Source organism: Stigmatopora argus, chromosome 20 (assembly GCF_051989625.1).
Source record: "Stigmatopora argus isolate UIUO_Sarg chromosome 20, RoL_Sarg_1.0, whole genome shotgun sequence".
In the NCBI taxonomy this organism is placed as follows: Eukaryota; Metazoa; Chordata; class Actinopteri; order Syngnathiformes; family Syngnathidae; genus Stigmatopora; species Stigmatopora argus.
In genome coordinates this window covers 3,600,690-3,618,575 of record NC_135406.1, presented here as the reverse complement: position 1 = coordinate 3,618,575, position 17,886 = coordinate 3,600,690, and the positions used below count along the sequence as shown (strand labels likewise).

Below are 17,886 nucleotides of genomic sequence, written 5' to 3'. Positions count from 1 at the left end.
GTTTGTGAATGTGACTCTTTACTTTCTTGCCCTTCCGTCTTTTGTCTCCGGTCAAGACCTTTAGTCCCTTTAGTCCTCGGGGGGGGGGGGGGGGGTCCTCGGGGCCACCTTTGGGAACGGGAACCGTCTCGTTTCAGAAAGGTGGCCTGTTCGCCCTGATGATAGGTGGGATTTGTAGGGGATTTAAAAATATTTTTTTTTACATTTTTGACAGTGTGGGGAGGGGGATTTGATTATAAATGGGGGTCTAACTCAAAAGTATATTAACAGTGATAATCAGGCGCTCTCTAGTGGAAAGAGGCTGAATTTAACAGTGCATTTACAGTTCCGTTTTAGTCAATGTAATTTGAAAAAGGACTCACATTGGAAATGATGTGTTTTGTCTTCATAACTCAATAAAAAAATATTTTAAATAGTAATGACATCCGTAGACCACAGATTGGACATTGGAGAAATGTGTGGATATTAATATTAGTGTCTAGAAATTGTAAAACTAAAGAGCATATTGAGTTTTTTCCTTCAGACTTAAAAATATAGAGGATATCCACTGTTAAATATTTCAAAATAAGAATAAAAATGATTTCATAGAATGAAAAAAAGGGGAATACTTACACGTTTTCCCTCTATATTTTTGAATAAAAACGTATTAGCATGACCGTATTTTCCGGACTATAAGTCGCAGCAGCCAAACAACACACAATGAAGAGTCCTATTTTAGGATAGCAATTTTTTTAAACATACTATATTATTTTAAATAGTTTTAAATAATGAAATAAGGCTAGATAGCAACTTTCTACCGCGTATTTTCCGGACTATAAGTCGCAGCAGCCAAACAACACACAATGAAGAGTCCTATTTTAGGATAGTTAATTTTTTTAACGTACTATATTATTTTAAATAGTTTTAAATAATGAAATAAAGCTAGATAGCAACTTTCTACCGCGTATTTTCCGGACTATAAGTCGCAGCAGCCAAACAACACACAATGAAGAGTCCTATTTTAGGATAGCATTTTTTTTAAACATACTATATTATTTTAAATAGTTTAAAATAATGAAATAAGGCTAGATAGCAACTTTCTACCACGTATTTTCCGGACTATAAGTCGCAGCAGCCAAACAACACACAATGAAGAGTCCTATTTTAGGATAGCATTTTTTTTAAACATACTATATTATTTTAAATAGTTTAAAATAATGAAATAAGGCTAGATAGCAACTTTCTACCACGCATTTTCCGGACTATAAGTCGCAGCAGCCAAACAACACACAATGAAGAGTCCTATTTTAGGATAGCATTTTTTTTAAACATACTATATTATTTTAAATACTTTTAAATAATGAAATAACGCTAGATAGCAACTTTACCGCGTATTTTCCGGACTATAAGTCGCAGCAGCCAAACAACACACGATAAAGAGTCCTATTTTAGGATAGCATTTTTTTTAAACATACTATATTATTTTAAATAGTTTAAAATAATGAAATAAGGCTAGATAGCAACTTTCTACCACGCATTTTCCGGACTATAAGTCGCAGCAGCCAAACAACACACGATAAAGAATACTATTTTAGGATAGCTATTTTTTTAAACATACTATATTATTTTAAATACTTTTAAATAATGAAATAAGGCTAGATAGCAACTTTCTGCTGCGTGGAAGGTCGTGGGCTCTCTTCTTTTTCCCTTTAAATGTTGAAAAGGGTGCTCGCCAAGGGTCCGCTGAACGCAGGTGCTATTCTTTGACCTCAGATCTTTGGATTTCACAACCCGAGGTCCCTTTTTCTTTCTCTCCACAGCCATCAAGGGTTTCTCACCCCAGCACAAGATCACCAGCTTCGCGGAGGCCAAGGGCCTGGACCGCATCAACGAGAGGATGCCCCCCCGGCGGGACGCCCTCCCCTCGGACGCCAGCCTCAACTCGCTCAACAAGGCGTTGTGCTCGGAAAGCAACGGCACGGACAGCAAAGGGAGCACCAGCGGCGGCGGCGGCGGCGGCGGGGCGGTCCAGTAGAGGCCGGATAAGGGTCAAGGGGGGTACAGCATGTACGGGTCGCTCTGGGGAAAAGGGGGCGTGTCATGTCACTTGCTCGTCTTTGGGTATGCCTTGGAATATTTCGTCAAATCTGCTAAGTTATTGCTCGCTCGGACGCCACTCTGCACGCGATATGCCAGAGCGAGAGCGATGAGGATGGCTTTATCTTGATTTTATTTTCTTCTCGGAAGACCCTCGCTCATTTATCTTCTTACTAACTATTGTACGTTTACAAAAACACAGCACTAAAAAAAAAAAGGACAGGACGAGCTGCCGTTTTTTTTAAATGTAAGGGTGTACAAACTAAGTAAGAATTATTTATTGATGATTTTTTTTGATTTTTTTTTTGCTCTGGTTTTAATATAGCTCTGAAATTAATAGGCAGTCTTAAAACGAATGTTGTGGAAATGCCAAAAAATGGAACGTTTTATGGTTATGTACATATTACGCTTACCTCAGGTTCTTTTGGGTGTGTGCTTTAACCTGATTTTTTTTCTTTTTTTCCTGTATAATGGCTAAATAACTCGATAATGAATACCTATTTTCTTGAGTTTTCATAACTGGAATTTACATTTATCATTTGCTAATATGTTTATTTGTCTCTTATTTTGGAAGGGAAGGTTCCATTTATTAAGGCTTGCTGGAAACGAGTGTTCATTTTCCTCTTTTTAAGTATTACGAACAAAGTGAGGATAGAAAACTTATATTGTGTAAAAAAAAAAAGAATCAAGTGTCTGCCTATGCATGTTTTATAAAAGTCAAAGAACTGAAAATGAGAAATTTGAACTATATTGCTCTTTAGTGAACATATACTGGAAACATTTACCTTACATATTTTCAACAAAAACCACCACGCGCTCTGCCTTCTTTTATTTTATTTTTTAAATACGACGACTCTTGTACGTGCACACAATTTACGCATGTTTGAAAATTCTCGTGAGGTGTTTGTTTACCATGTCGGAGCTCCAAAAAATGCATGATTGGTGTCACATAACAGGTTCCCGATTTTTTTTTATTTTTCAAAGGACAAAAAAACCTAAAAAAACAAAATAAAGAAGAAGCTTTTCTTCAATTTTTTTGTAAATGTGCCACAAATGTGAGTCACTCTTCTAACGAATCTTCATATTATTTGGAACTCTGCTTTGTATATCAGTTACAGGTTTGATACTGCTCAATACTTCAAAAAAATAATAATAATAGGTTGATCTTTTTTAAGAAACTGCTTAAGTGCCCAAGTAATTCACTACATGACATGAAGCCTTGCTTTTTGTAATTTAACTTTAAAACTGTTGGCAGATGAGGCATGCACTTGCAACGATGAAAAAAATTCGTATTTTATATAACTGTTCAATAAAATTGTGCATGAATTCGACTCCAGTCGCTTATGCTTTTATTCAAAAGTGAGGTTTATAGCACCTATTGATGGCTATAGACGTCCATATTTTATACATTTTAAATTATGTACGTCATACAACAACTTTTGTACATAATTTGAACATTTTGTAAAAACACATGGTTCATTTTTTTGTATCTAATTTGCTTTTGCAACCTGAAAAATTCATACCTAAAAGACATTCATAAGTAGAGGTATGACGTCAGCAAGCATTCTAACCCACAAAGTCAAGCTATTAGCGTCATACAGCGACATCTACAGAATCTTGAATGTATTGCATACTGATGAGGCACCCTGTCCACTTTGTAGAACATTTTAGACTTTTAAATGAGTATGCACCGCATTGCATTTGTTTGTTTTTCATCGCTTAATACGGGAAATTGCAATCATTAATATGGGAAGCAATTGGCCGAGGTTGCCAGATAAGCCAACACCATGAGGACAACCAGGACTAAATGGTGAGCACCTTGGACTTGACTAATGAGAGGAGGAGGTGAAAAGGGAGGGTAGGGGAGTCAAGTAGCAAGTAGAAAATTTTAGACTTTTAAATGAGTATGCGCCGCATTGCATTTGTTTGTTCATCGCTTGATACGGGAAATTGCAATCATTAATATGGGGAGCAATTGGCCGAGGTTGCCAGATAAGCCATCGCCATGAGGACTAACCAGGAGGACTAAATGGTGAGCACCTTGGACTTGACTAATGAGAGGAGGAGGTGAAAAGGGAGGGTAGGGGGAGTCAAGTAGCATTGTGCTAAGATGGGGGAGGGGAAAGGAGGCCTTGGGAGTGACAAGGCAGCAGAACCATGGATGGAGTGTGAGGAGGAGGCCCATAAAGAATGAAGGAGGATGTGCTTTTCTGCTCCTCTTGCACTTTGCATGCACCTCCTCATGATGGGATGCCAGGTCTGGGACAAATTCGTACCCTGAAACTACCACCGTGAAAGTGTCCCCCCCACCCCAGCACTACCACACCCCAAAAACCGACTAAACCCCCCCACCATACATGAGTGCAAGTCTGGACAGCCTGGCGGAGTACAGAGATGCACACTTGTCACATCCCTCCGCAGGCAGTCGTTAAAGTAGTCCGCTTGGGATGTTCTTAAACATTTGTGACGAGCCTATTCCTTCATGTCCACCACCGTGGGTGCAGATTCCACGCAAAACAGAGAGACGCGTGTCACGGGGACTATTTCGCCGCCCCTCACTCCATACGGGGGAGCTGGGAGGCTTCGGCGGAGGGATACCGAGCGATTCCGAGGGAGACGTGCGGCTCGCCGGCTGCTTCCATTTGTGCTCCACGCCGCTGCTTGTGTTCATTGTATTCTATTTTGGGGGGAATTAAAGCGTAATCTGGGGGAATAAATCTTTATTTGGGAGCTCGGAGGAGATTATCAAAACCACGGCGAATTAGAGAGCCACGCATAAGTTTTTAATCCGGCGGAGGACCGAGGCACGCAGGTACAACGCGACTGTTATGTTGACTCCCAACTCGGAGTAAACGTTACTAATGTAACGCGGAGGTGCTAGCATCCGCGAGCTAAGTGGCTAACGATAGCATCCCAACTATGTTAGGGAAAAGCGATCGGACTAAGAAGCAGGATCGCCGGCCATCATTTTTAAACAAATAGCAACTTCCCACGAAGCGATGGAATCCCACGCGAGAATCGGACTGATTTTGGACCCCAAAAAGACGACTTTTAAATGACTTCCACTAGATTCGATCGACGTGGAGCGTGCTGAAAACAAAAGGAACGGACTTGTGTTTTATCATAAGAATCATCAACAAAGAGGGGTGTTCTGTCATTCAAATTTTGTATTCGGGATTATTTTTGCCTCTAAAATACGTTAAATTGCTCCATTCGGCGTTATTGCAAGGTGGCCAATGATAAAGTGCGCATCATCAAAACGTCAATACGTCCAAAAAAATCATCGACATTTCGGTATGTCGTTTTTTAATCCTAATTCTGCTCAAAATTCACTTCTAAAATCCGTGTTCATCATTTTTGACCGAGGCTACCCATCCGCGTGACCGAGGCTACCGCAAACACGATTCAACCGCAATTCATAATTCAATAATAATAAATGATTATACAGAGTAAGAAGTTAGGCCGATATATGTGATTTCCTTTCAGATGCACCCATCATTGAAATATGTAGAAATATATTTATGAATATGTTCATGTCGGGACAGCTGTTGCTGTTATGGAAGGGAGGGGGGCGTAACGGGGGGTGGGGAAGGGGGGCATTTTGAGAGACAAAGACCCCCTTACAGAGCCTCCCATTATGCGACAATTCCTATTTAACATATTTTACCCCTTTTGCATGAACTATTTTGATGCAATGGTCAATTTCCAGTGCGCCTCATGTGACCAATGAGCATCTTCCATTATTTCTTTCTCAAGTTTGGAGTGGTTTTACTCCAATAATATACGTTTATAAATGTATTTGGGGTTTATCAGCTTTTCAATGGAGGTTGGAAAGTGTATTGCTCAGTTAAGTGGAAATAAAACTTTTTTTTTTTTTTAAATGATGTGTTCAGGGTCCTTGCGAAGTCATGCCCTCGGTGATGGAGCGCTCCGGGACCGGCGTCCTATCCAGGAGCCGAGCTAAGACCGTCGTCAATGGCAACAGTCAGCCGCATTCCGAGGAGGAAAGCAGCGATGAAGAGCATGCTCACGGTTTGATCCAATAAACCTAAATTATGTAACGGCTTCACTGTTATTCCGGGAAAAAAAACAAAAAAATCAAAATCAGGCATTATGCAAAAAAAATGCCCTGCCCTATTTGTCATTTTTCTTCACATTTAACCATGTTGTCTTCCCTGCCACGCCCACATCCGTCATTAAACGAAATAAATAAATAAAAAGTCTCTCTCTTCCACAGACAGTATGATCCGAGTGGGCGGGGACTACCAGGCTCAGATCCCGGAGTTCAAACCAGGTCAGTTCTGAACTCCAAAGTACAATTCCAGCGCTCCCTGGACTTACCGCATTTTCACGACTATATGGCGCATCGTATTTTTAGCCGCAGTGTCAGTAACGAGTGCTATTTCTGTATTTTAAACACACAAAGGACGCACCGTTTTTTTAGACGCATATATATTATATAAGAATATCGTATAGCCACAATCTATTCGCAAATAGTAGCTAGCTAGTAGCTAGCGTAACTTTTCCAACGGTGCTTTCCATGCTTCGTCAAGCTGTATTGATGTCCATGTATACAGGCCACAATCCATTGGGTGTATTGACAAAAGAACTACATATCCCAGCAGTCATTGCGCAGTACTTTGTCTACGGGGAAAATAGTAGAGTCGGGGGCTGCTTGCCGTAGTTGTGAGAGATGGTGTACCCTATCGACTGATTTATTTTATTTTATCGTGATAACAATTTTAGTATTGGTCCATATATAAAGCGCACTGGATTATAAGGCGCCCTGTCTATTTTGGAGAAAATTTAAGACTTTTATGTGCGCCTTATAGTCGTGAAAATACGGTATTTTTGCCCGAACAGACGAGTATTATGAACATGGGTTTCCATTGCAGATGGTCTGGCCCGTCATGATGAGAAGGACCAAAGAAGCATGTTGGTCTGGTGTCCCAACGGTCAGCTGTCAGATGCAATGTGTACGCACTCACTTTTTTACAACATTTTTTGGGGTACTCTCCTTGTCTTTTCATTCATTAATTTTTTGGGGTGTTGTCATTTTGGTCCCTGGCAGTGGACGAGTACATTCTGATGGCGAAAGAGAAACATGGGTACAATATGGAGCAGGTAAGATAGCTTATTTTTGTCACGTGGATCGCTCAAGCACCCTGACGCGCGAACACCGCCACCAGGCGCTGGGCATGCTACTGTGGCACAAGCACGACGTGGAGCGCTCGCTAGCCGACTTGGCCAATTTTACGCCCTTCCCCGACGAGTGGACGGTAGAAGACAAAGTTCTGTTCGAGCAGGCCTTCAGCTTCCACGGGAAGAGCTTCCACCGGATTCAGCAGATGGTAGGACCACCCAAAAAACTAACTTAAACAATAAGAATGTTATGTCAACATTGGGTTTTTGAAATAATGACCATGAGACATTTACGAATAATACTTAAAAAAAAAAGCCTGGCGGCCCACCAGGCATATAAATACATGGAGCAAATGTTTTAAGACTGTTTTGTTTGTTTCTAGCTTCCAGACAAGTTGATATCTAGCTTAGTGAAGTACTACTATGGCTGGAAGAAGACAAGAACCAGAACCTCGGTCATGGACCGGCAGGCCAGGAGGCTGATTAGCAAGAGAGAAAAAGATGATAGGTGAGTACACAAACCAACCCCCATGCAAAACAAAAAGTATGAAACCTGTGTTCTTCAAATGTAGCAACGACGAGCTGGAAGAAGGCGATCCAGGCAGTGACAGCGACTTTGAGCTATTCGCCAAAAAGGAGGTGAGCGTGACGAAAAAAAAATTAAAAAATGTCCCAAAAAGTCCATACTGTCAACTCTTGGTACTCGGACGTTTCGTCGAAAGACGTTTGGTAGAACGGACGTTTGGTAGAACGGACGGTTGGTCGCCGGGTTGTTACTGTTGAAACCAGCTCTCAAAATTATAATCATGAGAGAGAGTGAGTTTAATATCTAAATATCTAATATCAAAATATCAACAGTAAACTCTCTGTCATAATTTGACAGCGAGCGAACCCGGCGACCAAACGTCCGTTCTACCAAATGTCCGTTCTACCAAACGTCCGTTCTACCAAACGTCCGTTCGACGAAACGTCCGTTCGACGAAACGTCCGGTCACGTCAACTCTCGTCCCCACGCAGGCCGCCAAACAGAACGCCAGCCACGCCCCCTCGGACAAAGTGATCCCCGGTCGCTCCGGCCTGATCAAGAAGGAGAACGTCGGGGCTCAGTACCGCCACCACCCGCTGCGGGCGCGGCGCCGGCCGCCCAAGGGCATGTACCTGGAACAGGCCGACATCACGTCTGTGTCCGCCTCGCACGATTCCGGCGTGCTGACGATACGACAGCTGGACACGCAGCTTGTGTCGCTCAAACGACAGGTGCGCCGATGCTACGTTAGCGCTCGCGCGCCACCTGCCAACCGAGCACTTTCGCTTTCAGGTCCAAAGTATCAAACAAAGCAACAGCAGTTTGAAACTGAGCCTCAACGAAGGCGTCGACGGTTTCAAACCGACTGAGGTAGATTGATTTTTTTGTTTTTCTGGCTGTGATTGGCTCCTCTTAAATGGGGCGGTCCTCTTTCGTAGGCCACTTCCAAAATGAACGCTCGCTGGACGTCGGAGGAGCAATTGCTGGCGGTGCAAGGTAAACAACTCGCGAATTTTGCATCATACATTTGGGATCATTAAGACACACAAGACATTGTAGACCTAGCTAAAAAAACTGGAGCCACACACAGGAAGCCCACAAGGTGGAGACAAATACTACTACGACTGCTCCTAAAAACGCATTTTGTATCAAAACTATAAAAATCCACTCCCCAAAAATCAAATTATGTATTTTCATCGATTTAAAGGGGAAATAAATGAAATGATGATTTTCTTTAGATATAATTTGAAGGCAGACATATTTTTAATTCAGAACACACTCTTCATTTTTTCCCCCTAATGCGACGTAGCGATCCGCCGCTACGGCAAAGACTTCACCGCCATTGCCGAAGTGATCGGAAACAAGACGTCCGCTCAGGTAAACCTGCTCGACAAGCCCCGCCCCACTCGGACACACGGTCACCGTCACCCCGTCTTGGCTCGCGCTCACAGGTGAGCTCCTTCTTCGTGAGCTACCGCCGCAGGTTCAACCTGGACGAGGTGCTAAGGGAGTGGGCCGCCGAGCAAGTGGCCACACGGGACCTGAGGAGGTGTGGCCAGGAGATGGTGGCTCCCGGTGAAGGGGGCGCCGAGGAGGAAGAGGTGGGGAAACGCTTTCATACTCGGCGACGGTGCACGGTCGATTGGTCGCCTGTCGATTGGTCGCCGGTCGATTGGTCGCCGGTCGATTGGTCGCCGGTCGATTGGTCGCCGGTCGATTGGTCGCCCGGAAGGTTATTGATAATTACCATTTAAATTGTTGCTCAAATTCCCTAAATACAAACTGCGAATGACTATTTAGTCATACTTAATGCCCTAGTAATTATTAGGCTGAAGAAAAGCTCCAAATTTCCCGGACTTTTATTGTTTTTTGTTGGAGAACTTGTTAAGACCCTGACTGACGTCGCTTCTTAAAGGGCCAACGCATGTACATACAAACTCATACACTCACACGTCGGCTCAGTGAAACTGCTCATGGCCATTGTTAGCTTTTATTGATGCGTAGACCGTGTTGTTTTACCTTGTTTTGGCCGTCGGTCTTTTGGTCGCCGGTCTTTTGGTCGCCGGTCTTTTGGTCGCCCGTTGTCGCGGTCTGGGCGACCAAAAGACCGGCGACCAATCGACCGCACACGCTCGGAGACGTCCTTTAAAGATTCATTTGAACCTGGCAACCCCGTTTGTACCTTCCCTGCCTTCGCCAGGTCAAAATGGAAGATTCCTCTTCCGACGCCGCCGGAAGCTCCTCGCCCCACTCCTCCACCCAGACCCCCTCGTCCCTCTCGCAGCCTCCCCCGCTGCTGCGCCCGGCGCCGCCCTCGGCCCCGCCCAGTCTGCTCCGCCAGCCTCCGCCGCTGCAGACTCGCCCGCTGCAAAACCGGGCTCCTCACAACCACCCGCCGCCGCCATTGATCCGGCCGGCGGTCACCTCATCCGGCGGGACCCTGCGGGCTTCGCCTCCCAGCTCCTCGCCCGCCGTCGCCACGCAGATGCCGCCGTCGCTGGTGGGCATCAAGGTCGAGCAGGTCAACTCTCACTAGGAGGGACGAACGGGGTCGTGTCGCGAAAGCGCTTGAGCGTTTTCGCTAAGCTTTCCATGGGAAGTGAAGTTGGAAAGAACTTTCCACGAGACTATAAGAGATTTTTTTAGGAATTTGGGGGGGGGGACGCGATCGTAATATTTTTGAAGATTGACAGCTATCTAGCACTTGTTTTTTTTTTTTTTCAAATCGCAGCCGCCGCCACTGAAAGTTTTTCTCACCAGTGTTATTGTGTTTGAAAATGTACTTCTATTTACGTTTTAAAGCCAAACTTGGGATTTCATTTCCCATGGAAAGTTTCTCATTTTAAATCAAAATGTCAGCTCTTATGTGTTTGTATGATATCTGCACTGTCTTACCTACCTCCTGACCACTCTTGTTATTCAACAGATTAATTCCAAACGCTACCTGTAGTTTGAAAAGCTTTTGCGTTTTGACTTGAATCCTTGACGAGGAAAAAACAAAACAAAAAAAAGCCTTTTTGCCCTCAGCTTTGTTTTCCTGGTATGAACTGGATTAAAATGTGTGTTTTTTGTTTTAAAACTACTATTTTACTATGAAGTATAGGGTAGATGATGATTGTTTAGATTGTTAATTATTGACAAAGCACTTAGGAGCCTTTTGTGTCTTCTTTTTTTTTAACCTAGTCTCCTGAAACTAACAACTTATTCAGCCAAAGTCAGTTGTCGCTTTAAAAGCACAAAAAAAGGAAGACCTTCTCATGACAGCTGCTAATATGTTTTTGATAAATGAAACTTATCCAAAATGGTCCGAGAATTTGCTGTGTTTGCTTTGGTGGCATGTTAGGATGACTAAAGGACTGACAAAAGTTGTTTTAAGCTGTTTTTTTTTTTTTTAATTTTAATTTACAAAGAACATTTTATTTTTGTTTTCATGTGGAATAATTGTGTGCTCTATGTGAGAAATTGTTTACATTTGTTTTTCTTTTCTAGAATAAAGAAATGTCTACACAGTAAAAAGTGGATTTTTATAGCAAATCGGGTTTTCTTATCACCTTCAATGATTGTCGATTAGTTAATGACGAAATCTGATGCAAAAATGCTCGAATTTTCGACGACTTTGGCGTGACGTCAGAGCATTTCCGTTGACTATTATGTTTTTATCCTTTAATGAGTGATATCATTAAGTTCATGTTCAATGAGGGACGCAATTAAAAACCACAGTTTGGGCCAGAGGTAGGCTTTATAAAAATACAATAATAAATATAAATATATATTTGCGGTTATTCTAACAGTAGGTTGAACGTTGACGTCGTCGCCATATTTGATGTGTCTTTTTGAGTACTAACTCATTTAGTTTCGTCTCAAGCGTCTTAAACCGTCGTTGTCCAAACAAACAAAAACTTATATTAGGTGATTTATGGTCCATAGCAGAATTATACAGTTAAATCCCAAACAATTCCTTTTCAAATGAAATGGCCTCAAAGCCATTGTTGTGAAATGCTAAGCGAATTACATTTTGAAAGTTATTCTTTGCTGTAAACCGTATTCAAACAAAAATATTGTAACAATCACAAACATAAAAATCAGTGAAAAAGTAAAACACAAATATGCACAATACAAGAAATATAAATAAAAATATGTTATAAAAAAACAAAATAAGCAAGTGACGTCATTCTACTTCCGCTAGCTATTAGCCCGGGTGGTGACAGGCAACCAGGGGTCCTCCCACGGTTCTTCTGGGTTTCACTGTGAAAATGGAGGAAAACACGGCGCAGTCCAACTCTTACAGACTCCGATGCTCTATTCCGGGTCACGAAATGGACGTCCGGGGTCTCGCAGCGGCTGATTTCCCAGAAGGAGGCTTCGTTTCGGTGTCCAGAGACCGGACCGGCAGGATCTGGGTCCCAAATTCAAGGTAGCTAGCTTTAGCCTGCAATCATACAAATAGTCATCCTAAATGTTCATAAATCACTCAAGAGCGAAATCAATATACGAATTATCTTTCATATCAGCGCTAATAGTTATATTAATTTGTCTGCAATCCCTTTGTGCAAAGTAGTACAACAATTAGCGTTGTCATTCATTCAGAAGCAGCTTTTAATAAAGTAAAGTTTGACATCGCAAGTCAAATTCTGGAGTAGCGTATTGACTGTATTGATGGAGCTCGTAATTCAAGGTAATTTCACCGCGATCGCATCATTCACAGTGTTTTTTTCTTCTTCTTTTTCTTCACAGTCCGGACAATGCTTTCAAGGAGATGCAATGCATATCCGGCCACTCCAATTTTGTATCGTGTGTATGCATTATCGGACCGAGTGAGATGTACCCCCGAGGACTCATTGCCACCGGGGGGAACGATAATAACATTTGTGTATTTACTCTGGACAAACCAAATCCCGTGTACACGCTAACAGGCCATAAAAACACAGGTGAGTCCTTACATTCAAATCCCTGACTTGAACCCTATTGAAAATGAAGATATTGATCGTGTTTTTTTTACTTTTTTGAAATAAAAGATCTTCTTAGTTCACCTTTTGAATGTTTTACAGTTTGTACTTTGTCATCCGGGAAGTTTGGGACACTTTTAAGTGGCTCTTGGGACACCACCGCCAAAGTGTGGCTCAGTGAAAAGTGCATGATGACACTGCAGGTATGTTTAATGGATATTTTTAAGTCTATAAAAGTTTGATTTGAATATCCGTAATTCTTCGGCAGGGTCATTCGGCGGCGGTTTGGGCGGTGGCCATGTTGCCCGAACAAGGACTTATGCTGTCTGGATCGGCGGACAGAACCATCAAGCTTTGGAAAGCAGGACGATGCGAAACTACATTTACAGGTAGCCTACGCGAAAGCTCTCCTAGCATAAAATATGATTATTATTACCGTATTTTAGCCGCAGTGTCAATAACGAGTGCTATTTCTGTATTTTACACACACAAAGGACGCACCGTTTTTATAGACGCAGCCAGGCATGGCATATATATTATATATGGAACTGTAATGGCACTGTCTACGGAAGCAGCCCCAGACGCTATTTCCGGTGCGCAGTGACTGCTGGGATATATAGTCCTTTTGTCAATACACCCAGGTTGACGGCTGTGATAACTTTGCACTAATAGTATCAATATACTACAACGGCAAACACACTAATTTGGTGCTACATGCACCAAATGCACACTAAAAACACATTTTTAAAAAGGCAACGGAAGCAAAACTGAGTTCGGTTGTACTTTATTTAGCCATTTTACAATGTACTCACGTCATCATCACCCACAAAACCATCAAAGTCCTCATTTTCTGTGTCCAAATTGAACAATTGTCCATCGAAAACGCTGAGTTTTATACGTTCGTCCAGGCGGCCACAATCCATTCGCAAATAGTAGCTAGCTAGTAGCTAGCGTAACTAGCCCGGGGCTGTGTTCCATGCTTTGCAAGGCTGTGTTGATAGCTAGTAGGTAGCGTAACTATTCCACGGCTGTCTTCCATGGTTCGCAAATGTGTTGATGCCGATCGCCAGGCCACAATCCATTTGCAAATAGTAGCTAGCTAGTAGCTAGCGTAACTATTCCAAGGCTGTCTTCCATGGTCCGCAAATGTGTTGATGCCGATCGCCAGGCCACAATCCATTCGCAAATAGTAGCTAGCTAGTGTTGATCCCGATCGCCAGGCCACAATCCATTGGGTGTATTGACAAAAAAACTATATATCCCAGCAGTCACTGCGCAGTACTTTATATACAGGAAAATAGTAGAGTCGGGGGCTGCTTGCCGTAGTTGTCCTATCGACTGATTTATTTTATTTTATCGTGATAACAATTTTAGTATTGGTCCATATATAAAGCGCACTGGATTATAAGGCGCCCTGTCTATTTTGGAGAAAAATTAAGACTTTTATGTGCGCCTTATAGTTGTGAAAATACGGTAATAGTATTTTTATTATTCTTTGCCTTCCAGGTCACGAGGACTGCGTACGGGGTCTCGCAGTGATCAGCAACACCGAGTTCTTCTCCTGCAGCAATGACACGAGTATCAGAAGGTGGCTGGTGACGGGCGAATGTGCTCAGGTGTACTACGGACACACCAACTACATCTACAGCATGGCCATTTTCCCCAATAGCCGAGGTTCGTCGAGCCCGAATCCGATTTTCGGACCGTAAACAGACGCTCTTGGCAAGTTATTTTTGTCCTCCGCCTAGATTTTGTCAGCACAGGAGAAGACCGAACTGTGAGGATATGGCGGGGTGAGGAATGCACTCAGACGATCCGCCTGCCCGCTCAGTCCGTTTGGTGCTGTTGCATCTTAACGAATGGAGACATTGCTGTCGGCGCAAGGTGACCTTTCAACCCTATTTAGTGTTTTTCAGTCAATCCGGTCAAAGAACAACGTGTATAAGTTGTTGGCTATTATTGACTCGCTCTCTAGCGACGGCATCATCCGAGTTTTCACGGAGGCCGAGGACCGCGTGGCCAGCGCGGAGGACCTTCAGGCTTTTGAGGATGAGCTCTCCAAGGCCACCATCGACCCCAAGACCGGAGACCTCGGAGACATCAAAATCGAGGAGCTTCCTGGACGGGAACACCTCGATGAGCCCGGTATTAAAAATACATAAATACAGTGGTGCCTCGACATACGATCGTAATCCGTTCCGAGACTGAGATCGTATGTCGAGGTTTTCGTAACTCGAGCGAACGTTTCCCATTGAAATGAATTGAAAGCAAATTATTTTGTTCCAACCCTCTGAAAAAACACCAAAAACAGGATATTGGATTGGAAAAAAATGTTTTATTTCTTCTAATTCGACATATATTGACAAAGTAATAAATAACGAGTGGTTTAATAGTAATAAAATGTGTTTAATAGAAGTAAAATTAGACTCATTTCGCTACAATGATAAACAGCCTCATGTCATGGCCACCTGGCTTGGTCACATCTCGAAATTTTAATCGTATCGCGAGCGAATTATTCGATCGAAATTTTCATCGTACCACGAGCATGTTGTATCACGAGGTACCACTGTAAATTGAAATACTACCTACAGGCTGGATTGTTGGGATTTTTTGGGGGTCTTTTTAGGGAATCGTGATGGGCAGACTCGACTGATCAAAGATGGGGAGAAGGTGGAGGCCTACCAGTGGAGCGTGAGTGACAGTCGCTGGGTGAAAATCGGCGACGTGGTGGGTGGATCCAACCAGCAGACCTCCAAAAGTGTCATGTACGAAGGAAAGGTGAGTCTACATTGTAAGATCTGAACCCCCACACATTTTGCATCTTAACCCATGTCGTCCGCAGGAGTACGATTATGTCTTCACGATCGACGTGAATGAGGGCGGTCCGTCCATGAAGCTGCCTTACAATGTGTCGGAGGACCCCTGGCTGACGGCGCACAACTTTTTGCAGAAGAACGATCTCAGCCCCATGTTCCTGGATCAGGTGGCCAATTTTATCATCGAAAACACCAAAGGACACGTGGTGGGACCCACACAACCCGCTAGCGGGGACCCTTTTACTGGTGAGAAAGACGCCATTCTGGCAGAAGCCTCGAGATATGAGTGATTTCTTTGTTGGTTCAACAGGAGGAGCTCGGTACATTCCCGGTTCCTCAGACGGAAGGCCCAATTTTGGAGGCGATCCTTTCACAGGTGTCGGAATTCTGTTTGAAAAAAAGATCTTTGCTTCCTTACTGACACGGTCTGACGACATCCCATAGGTTCTGGTCGTTACATCCCAGGTTCCGATGCGGTGGCTCCTCAAGGTGTAGCGGATCCCTTGACAGGTGAGTCACTAACCCCAAAGAACACACCTGACTATCAGCGGGGCCAGCTAGCTTTCATGTACCGTAGTTTCACGACTATAAGGCGCACTGTATTATAAGGCGCACTGTATTATAAGGCGCACTGTATTATAAGGCGCACCCTCAATGAATGACACATTTTTTTCCATATATAAAGCACTGATTTATTTGATTTTATTGTGATAACAATTTTAGTATTGGTCCATGTATAAAGCGCACTGGATTATAAGGCGCCCTGTCTATTTTGGAGAAAAATTAAGACTTTTAAGTGCGCCTTATAGTCGTGAAAATACGATAATTCAAATAAACATCCCAAAAATCTCCACCCCGAAGTTCAACAAAGATGCTAGCTTTATCGGAGCTAGCAATCGTTATTAAAGCCGCAGTGTTTTTTCTAATCCTAAAATATGCTTCCATTTGAGATTTGGATTGACTTTCTCTGGCAGGCCTACAACAGAGAACCACCAACATTTACTTCCCCAAGACCGACGGCGTCACCTTTGAGCAAGCTAATATTTCACAAATCGTCGGTAAGCGTATGCCACCGCTCGCGACGTCCTGTTTTTTTCCGGAACGCCGAACGTGTTCCTTTCTGGATTAGGCAAGCTAAAAGAGCTAAATGCTGGGGCTCCTCAAGAGCACAAGCTTTCAGAAGATTTCCTGGAAAGTCTGGAGAGGCTCCTGGCGTCGGTCAGCTCCCAAAACGCGTGCCCGCCCACCATTCAACAGATTAACCTTCTCTGGAAGGCCTCGCACTGGCCTGAAGGTCTTGGCCGCCATTTTGTTGGGGAAAAAAATGAGGCAACGTTGATGATACGTGCTTCTTTTCTGTCCATCTAGATATCGTATTTCCAGTCCTCGACATCCTCAGGCTAGCCGTGCGCCACCCGCACGTCAACGAGTGTCTGTGCGGCGAGGCGGAGGGCGTCCAGCTTTGCAACCACCTGCTAAGCCTAATGAGGCCCGATGGCCGGGCCGCCAATCAGATGCTGGCGCTGCGGACCCTGTGCAACTGCTTCGGAAGCGGGCACGGGCGAGCGTTGCTCATGGGTCAGCGCGAGACCGTCCTATCTCGGGCGGCCGACTTAGCCACCGTGTGCAATAAGAACATCCACATTGCTCTGGCCACGCTGGTGCTCAACTACGCCACCTGCCTGCACGCGCAACCCGACCTGGAAGCCAAAGCGCAGTGCCTGTCCGTGGCAAGTCGAGCCCTGGAGACCGTGCAGGACAAAGAAGCCGTCTTTCGGCTGCTGGTGGCGCTGGGAACCACCGTGGCCGCCGACCAAACCGCCCGGGATTTGGCCCGCTCTCTCGGGGTCAACGTGCAAATATCGCAATACTCTTCCGTTTCCGATCCCTCCAAACTGGGCGAGTGTTGTCGGTTGGTTTTACAAGAACTGCAGTGAGAAAACCGACAATCTCATATAAAAAATACTTGGACATTCAGCTGCACTGCTGATTGTGTGCGGGAGACGTTGACTTGTATGTGCTCCAAGAAATAAAAATAATACAGTTTAATGATATGTATTCTAGAATCAACTCAATTAAATTGTTTTTATTGAGCAGTTTAAGAGCTGTGCATGAATACAACATGAATGCAGTATCTCCTGCATAACAAAACATAAATAAAACATGTTAGGTAGGGAATTAATGGTCTTAAATGTACCAGATTTAATAAATAATAGGTTATAGGTTTTAGATTAACATGAGTCCCAACTGGATTTAATTACAAACCATAAAACATTTACAAAATCAGATGTAGATGATTGTTTACGTGTTTTATTTACCCTTTTTTAACGGTGATTTCATACTCCGTTCCGCTAGGTGGCGATAATGTAAGAAAAGAGGA

General features: G+C 43.6%; 3 protein-coding genes across 4 annotated transcripts in view; all 3 read left to right on the top strand.

The window, feature by feature from the left end:
* LOC144065720 (protein phosphatase 3 catalytic subunit alpha) overlaps positions 1-3,407 on the top strand; it is a 56,280-nt gene extending 52,873 nt beyond the window's left edge. For both annotated transcript variants that reach the window (XM_077588741.1, XM_077588740.1), the window contains one exon: positions 1,800-3,407. In XM_077588741.1, coding sequence (XP_077444867.1) covers positions 1,800-2,014 — 215 coding nt within the window. In that variant the 3' untranslated portion in view covers positions 2,015-3,407. The remainder of the gene's footprint in view (positions 1-1,799) is intronic.
* A 1,273-nt stretch (positions 3,408-4,680) lies between these two features.
* On the top strand, positions 4,681-10,751 carry rcor2 (REST corepressor 2). The gene is made up of 14 exons (XM_077588777.1): positions 4,681-4,888; positions 5,970-6,108; positions 6,314-6,370; positions 6,972-7,052; positions 7,148-7,200; positions 7,266-7,427; positions 7,602-7,726; positions 7,791-7,857; positions 8,236-8,475; positions 8,537-8,614; positions 8,683-8,740; positions 9,054-9,121; positions 9,196-9,345; positions 9,945-10,751. Exons 2-14 carry the CDS (start codon positions 5,985-5,987, stop codon positions 10,278-10,280), a joined length of 1,599 nt encoding a protein of 532 aa, XP_077444903.1. The 5' UTR covers positions 4,681-4,888; positions 5,970-5,984; the 3' UTR covers positions 10,281-10,751.
* Positions 10,752-11,930: 1,179 nt separating this feature from the next.
* On the top strand, positions 11,931-17,560 carry plaa (phospholipase A2-activating protein). Its single transcript, XM_077588772.1, has 14 exons — positions 11,931-12,158; positions 12,479-12,672; positions 12,793-12,893; positions 12,959-13,079; positions 14,197-14,364; positions 14,439-14,574; positions 14,666-14,835; positions 15,317-15,468; positions 15,533-15,752; positions 15,817-15,882; positions 15,951-16,016; positions 16,481-16,564; positions 16,636-16,800; positions 16,875-17,560. Exons 1-14 carry the CDS (start codon positions 11,998-12,000, stop codon positions 17,441-17,443), a joined length of 2,373 nt encoding a protein of 790 aa, XP_077444898.1. The 5' UTR covers positions 11,931-11,997; the 3' UTR covers positions 17,444-17,560.
* Positions 17,561-17,886: the final 326 nt, after the last annotated feature.

Coding starts and splice junctions, on each gene's coding strand:
- rcor2 (XM_077588777.1), top strand. CDS start 5,985: ATGCCCTCGGTGATGGAGCGCTCCGGGACCGGCGTCCTATCCAGGAGC. Junction 8,615..8,682: donor ACGGTTTCAAACCGACTGAG/GTAGATTGATTT, acceptor CCTCTTTCGTAG/GCCACTTCCAAAATGAACGC. Junction 9,122..9,195: donor GAAACAAGACGTCCGCTCAG/GTAAACCTGCTC, acceptor TCGCGCTCACAG/GTGAGCTCCTTCTTCGTGAG.
- plaa (XM_077588772.1), top strand. CDS start 11,998: ATGGAGGAAAACACGGCGCAGTCCAACTCTTACAGACTCCGATGCTCT. Junction 14,365..14,438: donor CATTTTCCCCAATAGCCGAG/GTTCGTCGAGCC, acceptor TCCTCCGCCTAG/ATTTTGTCAGCACAGGAGAA. Junction 14,575..14,665: donor GACATTGCTGTCGGCGCAAG/GTGACCTTTCAA, acceptor CTCGCTCTCTAG/CGACGGCATCATCCGAGTTT.